This window comes from Phycodurus eques, chromosome 2 (genome assembly GCF_024500275.1).
Source record: "Phycodurus eques isolate BA_2022a chromosome 2, UOR_Pequ_1.1, whole genome shotgun sequence".
Taxonomy (NCBI): Eukaryota; Metazoa; Chordata; class Actinopteri; order Syngnathiformes; family Syngnathidae; genus Phycodurus; species Phycodurus eques.
This window is the reverse complement of record NC_084526.1, coordinates 37,800,484-37,813,970: the sequence shown is the minus strand read 5'-3', so window position 1 is coordinate 37,813,970 and position 13,487 is coordinate 37,800,484. Positions and strand designations below refer to the sequence as shown.

The 13,487-nt window shown below is 39.4% G+C and overlaps 1 protein-coding gene across 1 annotated transcript in view; it reads right to left on the bottom strand.

The window, feature by feature from the left end:
- Window positions 1-2,368: 2,368 nt before the first annotated feature.
- Window positions 2,369-13,487, bottom strand: part of cemip (cell migration inducing hyaluronidase 1) — a 127,859-nt gene continuing 116,740 nt past the window's right edge. Inside the window, exons 25-29 of the mRNA XM_061670568.1 lie at window positions 11,403-11,607; window positions 10,512-10,598; window positions 6,310-6,467; window positions 5,791-5,891; window positions 2,369-4,673 (exon numbers count right to left, since the gene is read on the bottom strand). Coding sequence (XP_061526552.1) covers window positions 4,546-4,673; window positions 5,791-5,891; window positions 6,310-6,467; window positions 10,512-10,598; window positions 11,403-11,607 — 679 coding nt within the window. The 3' untranslated portion in view covers window positions 2,369-4,545. The remainder of the gene's footprint in view (window positions 4,674-5,790; window positions 5,892-6,309; window positions 6,468-10,511; window positions 10,599-11,402; window positions 11,608-13,487) is intronic.

Sequence of the window (13,487 nt, the reverse complement as noted above, 5' to 3'; positions counted from 1 at the left end):
GTGAACGCACTCCTCTGTCATTGGTTAAATCTACGTCATTGGATTTATGGACACTGCGTTCTGACCCTGTGTCTTCATTTCTGCAGTGTTTTATAGAAAAACCTATGGTGGTGGCCTTGGTCAGCTTTTGGCAAATTGTCTGTTATGTCATTGTCGGCTTTTCCACTCATCCTGTTTCTTGTCTTAACAATCATAGCCTATTTGTCTTACAGTTCACTAACAGGCCATGATGATCATCTCGGTTTAACACAACTCCACTGTGGGTGTTTGTGTGTATATATATATATATATATTTCAAATTTTTACAAATGCTCTTCGTTGGGCTCTAGAGGAGTGATTCTGTGATTTAGTTGTGTGGAATGCAAATAATTCATATTTACTAATGCATTTATGTAAATACAATTTTGAAATGAAGGGGAAGATACAACATACAGAATAAGGAAAGTCGTTCGAAATGGCATTTAGTTTTAAGGTTCAACTTTACCCCCCAAGGCAGATGGTCACACACAAGATAACAGTGATCTAACTGGTGTGGCAGGTTATGCTCACCCACATAATCTGAACATGTTTATGACACTTCGTATTGTTTTTGTACTGCGTGCAAAGAGAAATCTTAGGAGGGGCACCCAGACAGTCCTGCACCATATGAGCTGGGTGTGGTGGGTTCTGTGCCTTGCTCAAAGGGCTTTCAGCAATACTGTAGTCAGGAAACAGAATAGTCCAACAACTAGGAGCCATCTTTTTTTTTGTCCACAGCGGGACCCAAACCGTGACGTGTTTGATCTATCTGTTTTCACAGAGACTGCCGCCCAGGCATGTGCACACATAGCCACTAGGTAGTGCTCAAGCACCTGCCGTTTTACCCTGGATGAAGAAAAGTGATTTTTGCTTCAGCTCTTTTTCCCCCCCATTCATCACCATCATAAAAAAAAGTTGAATAGTTTTGGTAATGGGTACTCTTTTTTTTGGCTTGAGCACATGGCTGCTGCCAGTGCCGCTGCCGCCCCATAACTAGTCTCTTTTAAGCAGAGGTGGGTAGTAACGCGCTACATTTACTCCGTTACATTTACTCAAGTAACATTTTCGATAGACTGTACTTGTCAGAGTACTGAAAATGTACTGTACCTTTGACTTTATTTGAGTATTTAGGTGAAGAAGGATCGATACTTTTACTCCATTACAATGATCGACATGCCGTCCGCTACTTTTATTTATCCATTCATGCGTGTGGGGGTCTATTTTTAGACTCCATCTTCAACTTCCGCATAGGGGGGCCGTTGCGCCAATCAAACGTGAACACTAATGTCATTTGACTCCAATTCACCAATCAGACGACAAAAGGAAGTCGCATGACCGCGCACGTGGCCTTCGTGAGTCCGTCAAAATGAGTCATTTTTTTGGGGTGGGGGGGGGGGATACAGCTGTGCGAGTGTGTTTACAGACCCAAAAACACAACACCTTTGTCATGCAGCACTTCAATTGTGACTGCCCAAACTTGGTATTTCAACCCACTTCTAACTTTAGAAAACACATTGCGCTAAGTTGCAGATGTTTCTATTGTTGTTTTGGAAGTGGATATGGCAGAATTAGCACTATCCCTATGGTGTCGCACACGCACACACAATCACTAAGTCTGGTCAGCAAACAGCTTCTTCATGAAGTCATTGAAGGGACTAAAGCAAATGATGTTGCTGCAGGGCCCAATGCATGTGTTGTTGGTTTTTGGGCACTTAAAATTTTAAATGGTGGCAGGTATGCGTCGACTCCCATATATTATTATTTGTTATTTGATGTTCATGCTCTGATTTACTCACAAATTACTCTTTACTTGATTACTTTTTTTCATTGAGTACTTTCTTACTCAAGTAAATATTTGGATGACTACTTTTTACTTTTACTTGAGTCATATTATTCTAAAGTAACAGTACTCTTACTTGTGTACAATATTTAGCTACTCTACCCACCTCTGCTTTTAAGTAGAATTATTTTTAAGAGGTTTCAGGGGGTGGGCTTGCAAAGCTCCTCAGCAACCGCTTACGGTTCCGTTTAGTGTACTTGAACACTGCTCAAGTTCTACTTGCATCGCCGGGGGGAGTGGTTCGCTTCCATTGACTTGAATGATGCTTACTCTCATGTCCTCATTATCACAGGCATTTTGAAGGGGCAGCTCCCCCCCCCGTGAGACCAGAAGATGTAACCTCAAGTGACTCAAAGAGAAATAAACTGTAAAATAATAATAATAATAATAAAAACATGACAATTGCAATACTCAATTGTCCTTTAACTTTACGTCCTTAGCACCAGTTTTCAAATGTTTTAATTGGTTCTTTGTTCAAGCCATTGTACACAACCAGACACCAGTCAAAAATCTTTCTTTAGCATTATTTATTTCTGTACAAAAAAACATTTACGTCTTTTTCTTTTTTACAAGCTCAAATCACTTTTACAACACATCCATTTTGTTTACAGTGAAAAATTCAAATGCATGTTTGCAGGAGGTTTAAAGATGAATCTATTATCTCGACTTGTGGTATACACACAGGACAGTAACAACCATACAACTCAGATGATGTATGTCCCTTGCAGATTTGGATTGGTGGAATCTGTACAATAAATAAGTATAAAATATATGTCATATCTGTGGATCGTTTGAAAAACACAAACATACAAAACACTAAATTACTCCTACACCCTCCGAAAAAAGACCTGCTATTTCGGCAAAGGGAGGGATCCAGATTGGAACAAATGTTTCTGTGGGACTTAAATAAGAAAATGACACCTATAAAAATTCCATCATTTGACATTTAGTGGATCATTTTGTTTTGGGCCTCTTGCTGGTTCAACACTAAAAGTAGAGAGCGATGCATCACAAACACAAATTACAAGAACAAGTAGTCAACCTTGTGTTGAATGCTAACAAGGAAGGAATATATTTTTCTTTTCTTTCTCTCTTAATTTAGTTTAACATGGACATAGCATGCTAGTTCCACAGAATACTGTATCTATAACATCACATTCATGGGAAGATGCAGATGATGCACGTTCGATTTACACGCCCCTGATTATATTATTGTATTATGTAAGTGGTTGTGTGTTGCAATATCCTAAATCTCTGCTGATACAGACATTCTTACAAATCGGTATTTTATTAATCAACTATGATGTAAAATACTTTTTGTGCTTGTGATATTTACTTAAAGGTCTGTTCTTATTTTCAGAAGTTGGAAATGCATGTTTGTTTTGTGCAGCAATGACAAAGTCATAGTGCTCCAATATTAAAAATTTTTACCAATTTAAGAGAAGGGGTGTTTTGCGTCCCAGGTTAAAGGGGTGTCTGGCTGACATCATAGAAATCCACTGAAGAGTTGCGAACAAGAAATGCCAGCGACCAAGAAGTAAACCCAGCAGATAGTTACTTTTAAATGAAAAGTACATGTGCATAATCTAATATTATAGTTATGTTTTGTCTTCGTCCTTTAGGTAACATTTAGCTTGACAAAAATTAACTTTGATGGTTTAGCTCATAGGTGTCAAACTCAAAGCCCGGGGGCCAGATGTGGCCCGCCACGTCATTGTATGCGGCCGGCGAAAGCAAATCATGCTCGTCGACTTCCGTGATTTTTACTCAAATTTGTACCCAAAATGTCATAATAATAAACAATAATGTTGAGATATTGCATTTTTCTGTTACCAAACCCTTCTTCTACAGTAACTTAAACAATACTTGAACAAACTATTACCTTGTCTTCTGATTTCAAAACTAGTTATCCCTCAATTTGTTGTGTAATGGTAATAATATGATTTGGTCATTACACATTTCATTGTTCTAACGGCCCTCTGAGGGAAATCATAACTACAATGCGGCAAGAGACAAAAATTAGTTTGACACCCCTGGTTTAGCTAGACTGGAGTTGCTTTCAGTTGAACACGAGTTTTTGACACAAAATATCTGACTAGCGTGGTCACTTTAATACCAATTAGTCTGTCATCTGACCATCTTCTTAAACTTTCTCAATTTACTTTTGCCACAGCTAAATGGCCAGTCACCTCACACCTGCGTGCGTCTTGGACAACAATGAGATCTTCTGTGGATTGTCATAAAACTCCCTTATGTTACAGTCCACACGTTTGCATGACTCAATACAAGGCTAACGATACAATGACTATTGTGCTCATGATAAAACATGTAAGTGCAGAGTCACAAACCTACCCGTTAATGTACAGTATGAGGAGTCAGCCATATTTCTGCAGGAGCAGTAGTAAGGAGGGACTATGTTGACTTTATGCCATCTACTAATGAGGTGGTCTTAGATTAATTTTGGACAATTATACTCATTCTCAAAACACACACACACACACACACACACACACACACACACAATTCTTCTTCAAAAACACACCACTTGGTCATGGACCAGTTGATTGGAGCAGTATGATGTATATTGTATTATATGAGTACGTGTGTGTATTTTTGTTGGATGTATGCGTGTCATTATATTGCAGCCACATAGTTTCTTTGTTGTCCCTTCCCGCTCCACCTGTCACTCATAGCTTCATCTTGTGGACCACAGGGATTGGCAGGACCTGGTGGATCTTGGCTCTGTCCGGGTCCACCTCCAGTCGAATCCAGTCAGGGTGGAACGAGCCCTTGAAGCCTACAAACGCCAACTTATCTGCAGGAAGAAACATTGTAGAGGGTGTGAAGACCTGATGTGAGGATTGTTGCCTCACAGTTAGAATCTTCTGGGTTTGAATATGTGTCGACTAAGGCTGTGAGAAACTTGGAAGAGTGCATTCCTTCTGGTTACTTTAAGCATCCTCCCACAGTCTAAAAAACATGAATGATTCTTGATGTGAATCAGTCGCCCCATACTAAGTCTCAGTTCTGTTCGTGGTTTATTCCTAGGCCGATCGCACACCGCGCAATGTGGCCAAACTCAGCTTGGACTGTACAATCGCAAAAAAAAAAGAATAGTTGGCCACTCAGAACTAGACATTGATCGTTTTTTTTTGTACTTTATCACTTTTATCAAACCATGAAAAGATAGAGTGGCACTTAAGGAAGAAGCTGGTTGCTACAGAGAGAGGACGTGGCTGAGAATAAAGGGAAGAGTGGGGACATATTGAAAGGCTCAGCTCATTCCTGCTCACTTGTATGTATCTGGCGCGGTACGTACATCGCTCGCAGACATTTTGGCGACAGAATCCAAGCTTCCCTATTTTATGCACAGGTACATATGAAATTATAAATATAGTTCAGTATTGTCGTAAAACAAAATGTACAGGATGTATACTTTATATTCTGTATTTGTATGGCTTGGCCGTGGCCTTCTGGATCTCGCTAGCTTATAAAACGAAAATGTATTTTTAGCACGTGTGAAATCTTATGTGCCTTTTGATTGGCTGTAATCTGCGATTTGCTACATCGCGTAACTGCTTTGAAAAGTTTATGGCCGAGTGATCGGCCACTCATGAAAATAGTTGCCGTAGCCCACACATTGCACGAGAGTTCAGACGGGGTTGGCCGCATCGCTCGGTGTGTGGCAGGCTTTTTTTTTTCTTTGCCTCTGTCTCTCTGAAGTTTTGTTGTTTTTCTTTACTGTGTGAGGAGAAAGGGTCAGAAGTTCCGTGTTTAACATTGCTCGTATTTAGCTTTTTTTATGTCAAATGTGAAACAGCACCCTCTCCTGCATAATGGTGGACTTTTATTTGTGTTATCAAGAGTCATCTATTGTTGTAAACATTAAGGTGACACGACTATCGTTTTTTTTTTTAGTTTGTAAAACTTACCTTTCAGTTGCTTGCCTGCGTCTGCTCCAAGTCGCTCCAGTGCTTTGGTCCATGGTCCTCTCGTCACCAGACGGCCTTTCGATGTCAAGAGAACAACTGAACTGCAGAAAGAATGGGACAAGTGCAGCATTTAATAAATAAATTCAGTCATAATAAATAAACAGATTTGATATGGGATAATCTGGAAGTCTGATGCCATTTGTAACTGTGTATTTCTATTAGGATACAAGAGAGTGATGATTCCAACATTACCTTTGGAATGAATACATTTTTTATTTGGGGAAAAATGCAGCCACATAAAAACACCGAATTGTATGTGCATGAAAACAAATGATGCTTTAAGTCACACAAATTTACCACTTTTCACAAAGTTGTCTGAAGATCTAAAGGTTTCATTCGAGTTCTACACTTTAGTCACATTTTTAGGGCATCAAAAATTCTATTCTGTTCAATATTAATCTACATTTGTCCCATTATTTTGGGGTCATATCCTGGAGTCATTACAAAGCCTCATCTTACCCATCTTTCAGCCCACTGATATAGTTGTTTATCTGCGCAGGGACACCCTGAAGGATTGAGTTCCTGAAGCCTTTGCTATCCACCACCTTCCCATCATGTCCATCGATTATGGTCAGCTGCACGCCATCCTCTGATTGGTACAATTTTTTACCATTCACCTGTCAATGCAAGCCAATCACATTACTGTTTTCAGTCCTAATACACACTGTCCAGCATAATGTGATCAGACACTTACAGCAATATATGTAAATAAAGTATTATAAAACCTGTTTGGTAAGGGAACAAGGAAAACGTTTTAGCCGTTGGGAATTCAGGGTTACATAAGGCAACCACGACCGACTTAAATGCTTACCTGCTTAAACTATATATTGTTAAGTCATGTCAAGGTTTTGTACTGTACTGTATCTACCCTGGGAGGTCATCATATTTACAGTACAGAAGTTTGTTTTAATACCTAGTCAAGAAATTCCCCCCAAATATTCAAAGTGCGACAGTGTTGAACCACCATCGATGCCTGCAATGAATAACCTGGTTCCACCAAGCACTGCAGTACACATTGATTCAGATACTGTAGGTATGGTAGGCATTCCCCCCAAATGTTTAAAGATAACAAAATAATGATATCTGGTGCATAGGGTGGACTTTGAATCCGTACATCTTAGTTACAATCTCAGTGGAAACACATTTGTTTAGGATGTGGGCAAAATGCCTTCAAGTGTGTTAACAGACAGTTTCCCTTAAATAAATAAATTCTCTGAATGGTTTCATTTCATAGTTTCATGCAAGTCTTGCTTGCGTTGTGGTATTCCTCTTTTCTGTGAATTCATTTGTGGTTGAGACTTTGTCACCTGCGTCTGATTAACAACTAAAACTAGATCCCAATTCAGAAAAGGAAGCAGCCCCTAAATGAGACACAGTTTATGTACTTGAGCTAATGTAGGTTTAGCTACCCTTTACACTGCCACATTGTGGTTAAAGTTACAAAATGTAGTTTGTTGGGATGCTAAATTGAACAATATCTGCTGGTTCTTTTTCATTGTATTAGTTTCAGTATTTCTGTCCATCCATCCATCTTTTAACTGGTCATCCAGCTCAGGGTCAGATGTAATCTGGAGCCTATGCCAAATGACTTTGGGCAAGAGGCAGTAAATCACAGGGCGCATGTGTTTGTAGCCTACTTTAGTGGAGTGTGAGGAAAATGGCTGGGAGATTGGGAAATTCAGTCCTAACTCTGCTTCCGCTGTATGAAATCACCATCTAGAGTCAGGAGCTGTCCTTTCTCGTACTGTATTCCCCTGTACCCTAACTGTAGGGATGGTCATTGATAAGATTTTTCCGATTCCAATTCCATTTTCGATACTTCTTAATGATTCGATTATTTTCCAATTCACTGATCCATTCTCAAATTTGTAGTTTGGGGGAGAAAAAAAACATTCAATAGATAAAATTAAATGAATTTAAAAAAATAAATAAAAATTGCTTGCTGGATATTATATCCAAGCTTCTCATGATCATAAAAACATAATCGGAAAAAAAGATTAATAATGTGCTGTGGCGCTGGTTGTGTATGCAAGTTCCTGCGTTGTAAACACACCCTGTGTATCTTGGAGCGAGCGTATGACGTATGTTCTTCTGCCCTCCTTGAGCATGCTTTAAGATGTTTAATGTCACCCCAGTTGGGGTTTACTGTAAAACTAAATGCACAACAAAAATAATTACACACATTGTATATTTATATACAAGACAGACATTGTTTTAGAGATCGCCAGCTTAATGCTAACACTCAACAGGAAACCTTATTGATGGGCTAGCTAAGACTAGCATTAGCTCACAGAAGGGATTTGCCTTTGAATAACGTATATTCACAAAGAAACGCGGTAGTAACACATACCGACAGGTAATATTATTACTCTCAGGTATACATTTTTCCTAAAATGTGAAAAACAAGTTAATTAAAGTTCTATGGTGACTTTCTTCTTTTACTCTTTTTTTAGCTTACAGTAAACGTGTAGCGCCATGCATGGATTGCACCACACACCACGCAAACTTCCGGTCGAAGTTTCTGGCTGGGCGGATTTTAGGGAAACACCCAGAAAATTTGCATGCATTGCCATAGTTAAAATTACCGTATCACCGTTTTCACTGTGTTAAAATGCATCTTTTATGTGTTATTTTGTACAGACAGGGTTTGGGTGTTGTTTTTAGTAGTGTACACCGTGTGCAGAATTATTAGGCAAGTAAGTATTTTGACCATAACTTTTAGGCATATTTTCTAGCTCCCAGCTGGATAAACCTGAATGCTTCATTGATTTAAGCATAGCAGGTGGCGTGTATTTGTGTAATGAGTGTGGGTGCGGTCTAAGGAGATCAACACCCTTTATAAAGGTGTGCGTAATTATTAGATAGATTCTTGTCTTTAGGCAAAATGGGCCAAAAAAAGAGATTTAACTGACTTTGAAAAGTCCAAATTTAATCAAATCTCTCATAGCAATGCAACACTCTGAAATAATCAAGCTATTGGGGCGTAATCACAGAACCATCAAAGTTTTGTTGTGAATAGTCTACAGGGTCGCAAGAAACGTTTTGAGACAGAAAGACGCAAATTGACCGCCAAGGATTTGAGAAGAATCAAGCGTAAAGCTCATATTTCAGAACTCCAACCTACCTGGAATACCTCGAATTACAAGATGTTCAGTGTTAAGAGACATCGCCAAGGTAAGAAAAGCTGAAAAAAGACCACCACTGAACAAAACAACGAAGCTGAAGTGTCTCGACTGGGCCAAGAAATATCTGAAGTCAGATTTCTCAAAGGTTTTATGGATTGATGAAATGAGAGTGACTCTTGGCGGACCAGATGGATGGGCCCGTGGCTGGATCACTCACGGGCACAGACTTCCACTTTGACTCAGACGCCAACAAAGTGGAGGTGGGATACTGGTATGGGCTGGTAACATTAAAGATGAGCTGGTTCGACCTTTTTGGGATTTGAAGATGGGATCAAAATGAACTCCCAAACATACTGGCAGTTTTTAGAAGACACTTTCTTCAGGCAGTGGCACAGGGAGAAATCTGCATCTTTCAAAAAGACAAAGATTTTTATGCCGGACAATGCTCCATCACATGCATCCCAGTACTCCTCTGCGTGGCTGGCCAGTAAAGGCTTGAAAGACAAAAAACTGATGAAATGGCCCCTTTCCTTACCTGACCTGAAACCCAATTAAGAACACGTGGGCACTTGTTAAACGTGAGCTATACAGTGAAGGAAACATACATCTCTCGGAACAATGTTTGGGAGGCTGTGGTTTCTGCTGCACAAAAACTTGATTGACTACAAATCAAGAAACTGACAGAATCCACGGATGGAAAGCTTATCACCGTTATCGAAAAGAAGGGTGCCTATACTGGTCACTTTTATATATATATATATCAATTTCTATTAGAAAGTTTTGAGTTGTGTTTTTATAATTCTCATTTAAAATGAAAATTTAAAAAATGACATTGATATTCTCATAAGAAAGCCTAAACCTCACTTTTACTTTCTTAAACATTCTTATTTTTTGGTTTATTTACATTTTAGATTAACATAAAGCACTGTGGTTGGTGATTAATAAAAAAATAATCCTCAAAGATGAGATTTGCCTAATAATTCTACACATGGTGTATGCATATATTGGTGTTGTTTTTAGTCGTTAAGTGACTGCTGCTTTTGGTGTGAATTCTGGCATCCTTACTCAGAATGGTTAGAGTGATGTAGCCTATTAGTACCACTTGCAGGCCCAAAAAGTCTACGAATGTTAGCTGGTCCACACGTTACGTGCGCCGCGTAAGGTGTGTAATAACACTATTATTCCCTGTGCACTCGATAACAGAATTGCTTGAAAATTCAGTGAACCCTTAACTTCAGAACCGGTTCTCACCAGTTCTTGGTGAGAAATTGAGATTCGAGGAATTTAAAAAAACAAAGCTTGAGCACAACTAGTCACCCACATCTCGCTCAATCAATTCAAAATCGTTGCAATTTATTTTTGTCTGTAGCAGGACGCGAACCGCCATCCTTTGGTTTCATAGCCCAAGTCCTTACATAAGACCTATTGCTGCCCGAATGTAATTCAAAATCAACTTTTGTTACATAGTACAGTGTATGCACATCTTAAAAGCTGTGAGGACACTCTCTAACAAGGATTGGTCGAAAAAATTCTTACCTCAGTAAAGGCAAAGTCCTCCTTGATGTGGAAGAACCGAGTATTATAGGACTCTAGTTTGACTTCCAGTAAGTGCTCTGGTGAGTGCTAAAACAAACAAAAGGAAAAAAATGACTCAATAATTTTGACATTTGAGAGAAAAACATTTGCCACAATAATAGAACATATAACTCGAGTGGGTATCAATCTTACTTTGAAAAAACCTCCCCACTTAAATCATCCATCCATCCATTTTCTTTACCGATTAACCTCACTGGGGTCACAGGCATGCTGGAGCTTAATCCCAGCTATCTTCGGGCGAGAGGCGGGGTACACCCTGAAGTGGTCGCCGGCCAATCGCAGGGCACATAGAAACAAACAACCATTCACATTCACACCTACAGGCAATTAAGAGTTGCCAATTAACCTACCTTGCATGTTTTTGGGATGTGGAAGGAAACCGGAGTACCCGGAGAAAACCCACGCAGGCACGGGGAGAACATGCAAACTCCACACAGGCGAGACCGGATTTGAACCCGGGTCCTCAGAACTGGGAGGCGGATGTGCTAACCAGTCGTCCGCCGTGCCGCCCCCAATTAAATCAAGAGCAAGTAATTAAATGTCAGTGTTGGTTCATAATAATTAGTGCACATTTGCCTCTTGCTGGTGATGCAGGTGTAAAGCTCATATACTACAAGCACAACACAGTGCTGATGCGGAATCTGTAAATTTAGTTGAAGTCACTCTGGATCACAAAGTCCATGTTAATAATAAACCTTAAGTCTGTTGAACCACATTCAGCAACTAAACGTGTTCATGATCAAACTTTGATAATGTATATTATCTTTTCTATCGCTAACTGAGCATTTCAATACAGTGTGTGAATGAATTTAATCCCTTCCCATCTCTCACCAGTTTGTCATTTGGGATCTTTTTGGGCATTGGGACATCTACGACTGGCAGCTCAGCGTGTCTTGGGTAGGCCCGAGCCATGCAATTGCTGGGTGGACTGCGTTTAGGGATGACAGCTGTTATCTTTACCCTCTCACATCCTTTGAGGGAGCAGAAGGCAAATTGCTCCCTGTCGTTATGAGCCTGAACCTTCAAGAAGAGCAACCTGTGGCACACACGCAAACACACACACACACACACACACACACCACAGATTCATCCGTTCATCATTCAGAACCACTATTGCATTTGTTTGGATGTGATTGAATTCAATGCCCTGTCTGTAACTGTGGCTACATATTTTATAGCAAAACATGCTAATCCGTCTATTCAAATACAGAATTTAATTCATTTGTATGGATTAATGAACACAAATATGTAGGGTTTATTGATTTCTTTCCCAAAAATTGAAAGAAATCCCCTCAGCACCTTCCGTTGCCTACTGACGCGCATTGTATATCCTGACGAAATGGTGGCGAACAGAGAGGAGCTCTGTAGTTTACGTAAGAAGCACTGTTTGTCGGTCATTTTGAGCTGGTTCAGGTTTGCAGTGTCAGACAATGAGCAACGAACAGTCTGCTGCAAAGTATGTTAAAAGAGTGTTCTGAGTTTTTTTGTTACATATTAATCCCAAAGCGGATATTTCTGTTAATAAATCGACGTTGAATTTTCAAACATTTGCTAGAGTTGTGTGGAAGGGTTACTCTCTCCAAATTTGTAATGATGCCATTGTCATTTAGTCTTTGCTTTTTATTGAAGGTGGACAAAAATTGATAGAATTGGAAAATCAGATTTGTTTTTTTTTGGGTGGGGGGGATTTATATCTTAGTAGTTACAGTCAGTAGTTTCCCCTTGTTGAAGAAATAGTCTTGAAAAAAAAATGTGCTCCTGTGCTCTCCATAGAATTTTTAAATGACAAATGATTTCAATGACATTTGAGGCATTATGATGAATGCAAATTTCATATTCCAGTAGTTAACCCAGTGGATCACTGTAAAATGCCCGATACCTATTTTAATTTTTTTTAGTTTCGTTTTTTTTTATACTAAGTCACTAAATTCAAAAATAATTTGGATCTATTTGATTTTAGATATATGACACAACCGTAATTTTTGTGATGCAACAAAATCTCTAACTACTTGGCCCTGATTACAGAGGGAGTCTGGGCATGCGCCACAATAAAGTGAACAACTAGCCTCTTATATGTTCAAAGTTCAAGCTTGTTCCAGGATAAAAACTGAGATCAAAGTTACTGATTATACAAGCTTAAAGAAGCCCTTTAATGCAGTGAACATTGGCACTTATTCTTGCCATAGCCCTATTGTTGTTTCTTCTCAGTCCTTTTCACCAGGGGGTGCACTGTCATGTCCCATGTTGTTCATGTTTTGTGTGATTGTTTGGTTATTGTGGCCACCTGTTCTCATCAACCCTCTACCTTGTGTCAACCAATCAGCTCCTTCCAGCCACTCATGTCTTGTGCAGGTATTCCTCATTGTCTCATCAATTTGTTTGTATTTAGTTCCCTGCTTTCTTTCAGTCAGTCTGGCTGCATTGTTGTTTGTCAAATGTTGTTGGTTGGGTCATTGTCTGTCTGTCTTATTTTCTGGTGTTTTGAGTTTACTCCAAGTGTTTGTTTGTTACTTTAATTATTGATTTTTGGGACTTTGTTAAGTTAGTATTGAGATTTTTTCCACGTGTCTAGTTTCCCTTCTTTTGAAATTAAAATAGAAATTTTTGTAATCCCTGGACTCCTGCCTGGCCTCCCTGCTCCCCTGCACTTGGGTCCTCCAACTTGTTTAACACTGTGAAAATCTGAACCTGACAATTCCATTGTTCTGGACTTAAAAACATTGTCTGCAGAAAGAACCCCCCCCTCAAAAAAATAAATAAATAAATAAAAAGATTAGGCTTATGTCCTGATGGGCCCCCTACATTTTGGTCAAAACCCTATTTGAGCTGGGCTGTAAACACTAGAAGCAGGTCTGATTTCCCCATCGTAGTTAATGTACTCGGTTGGCTCACAAGGAAGCTTGGGGCGTAATTGGT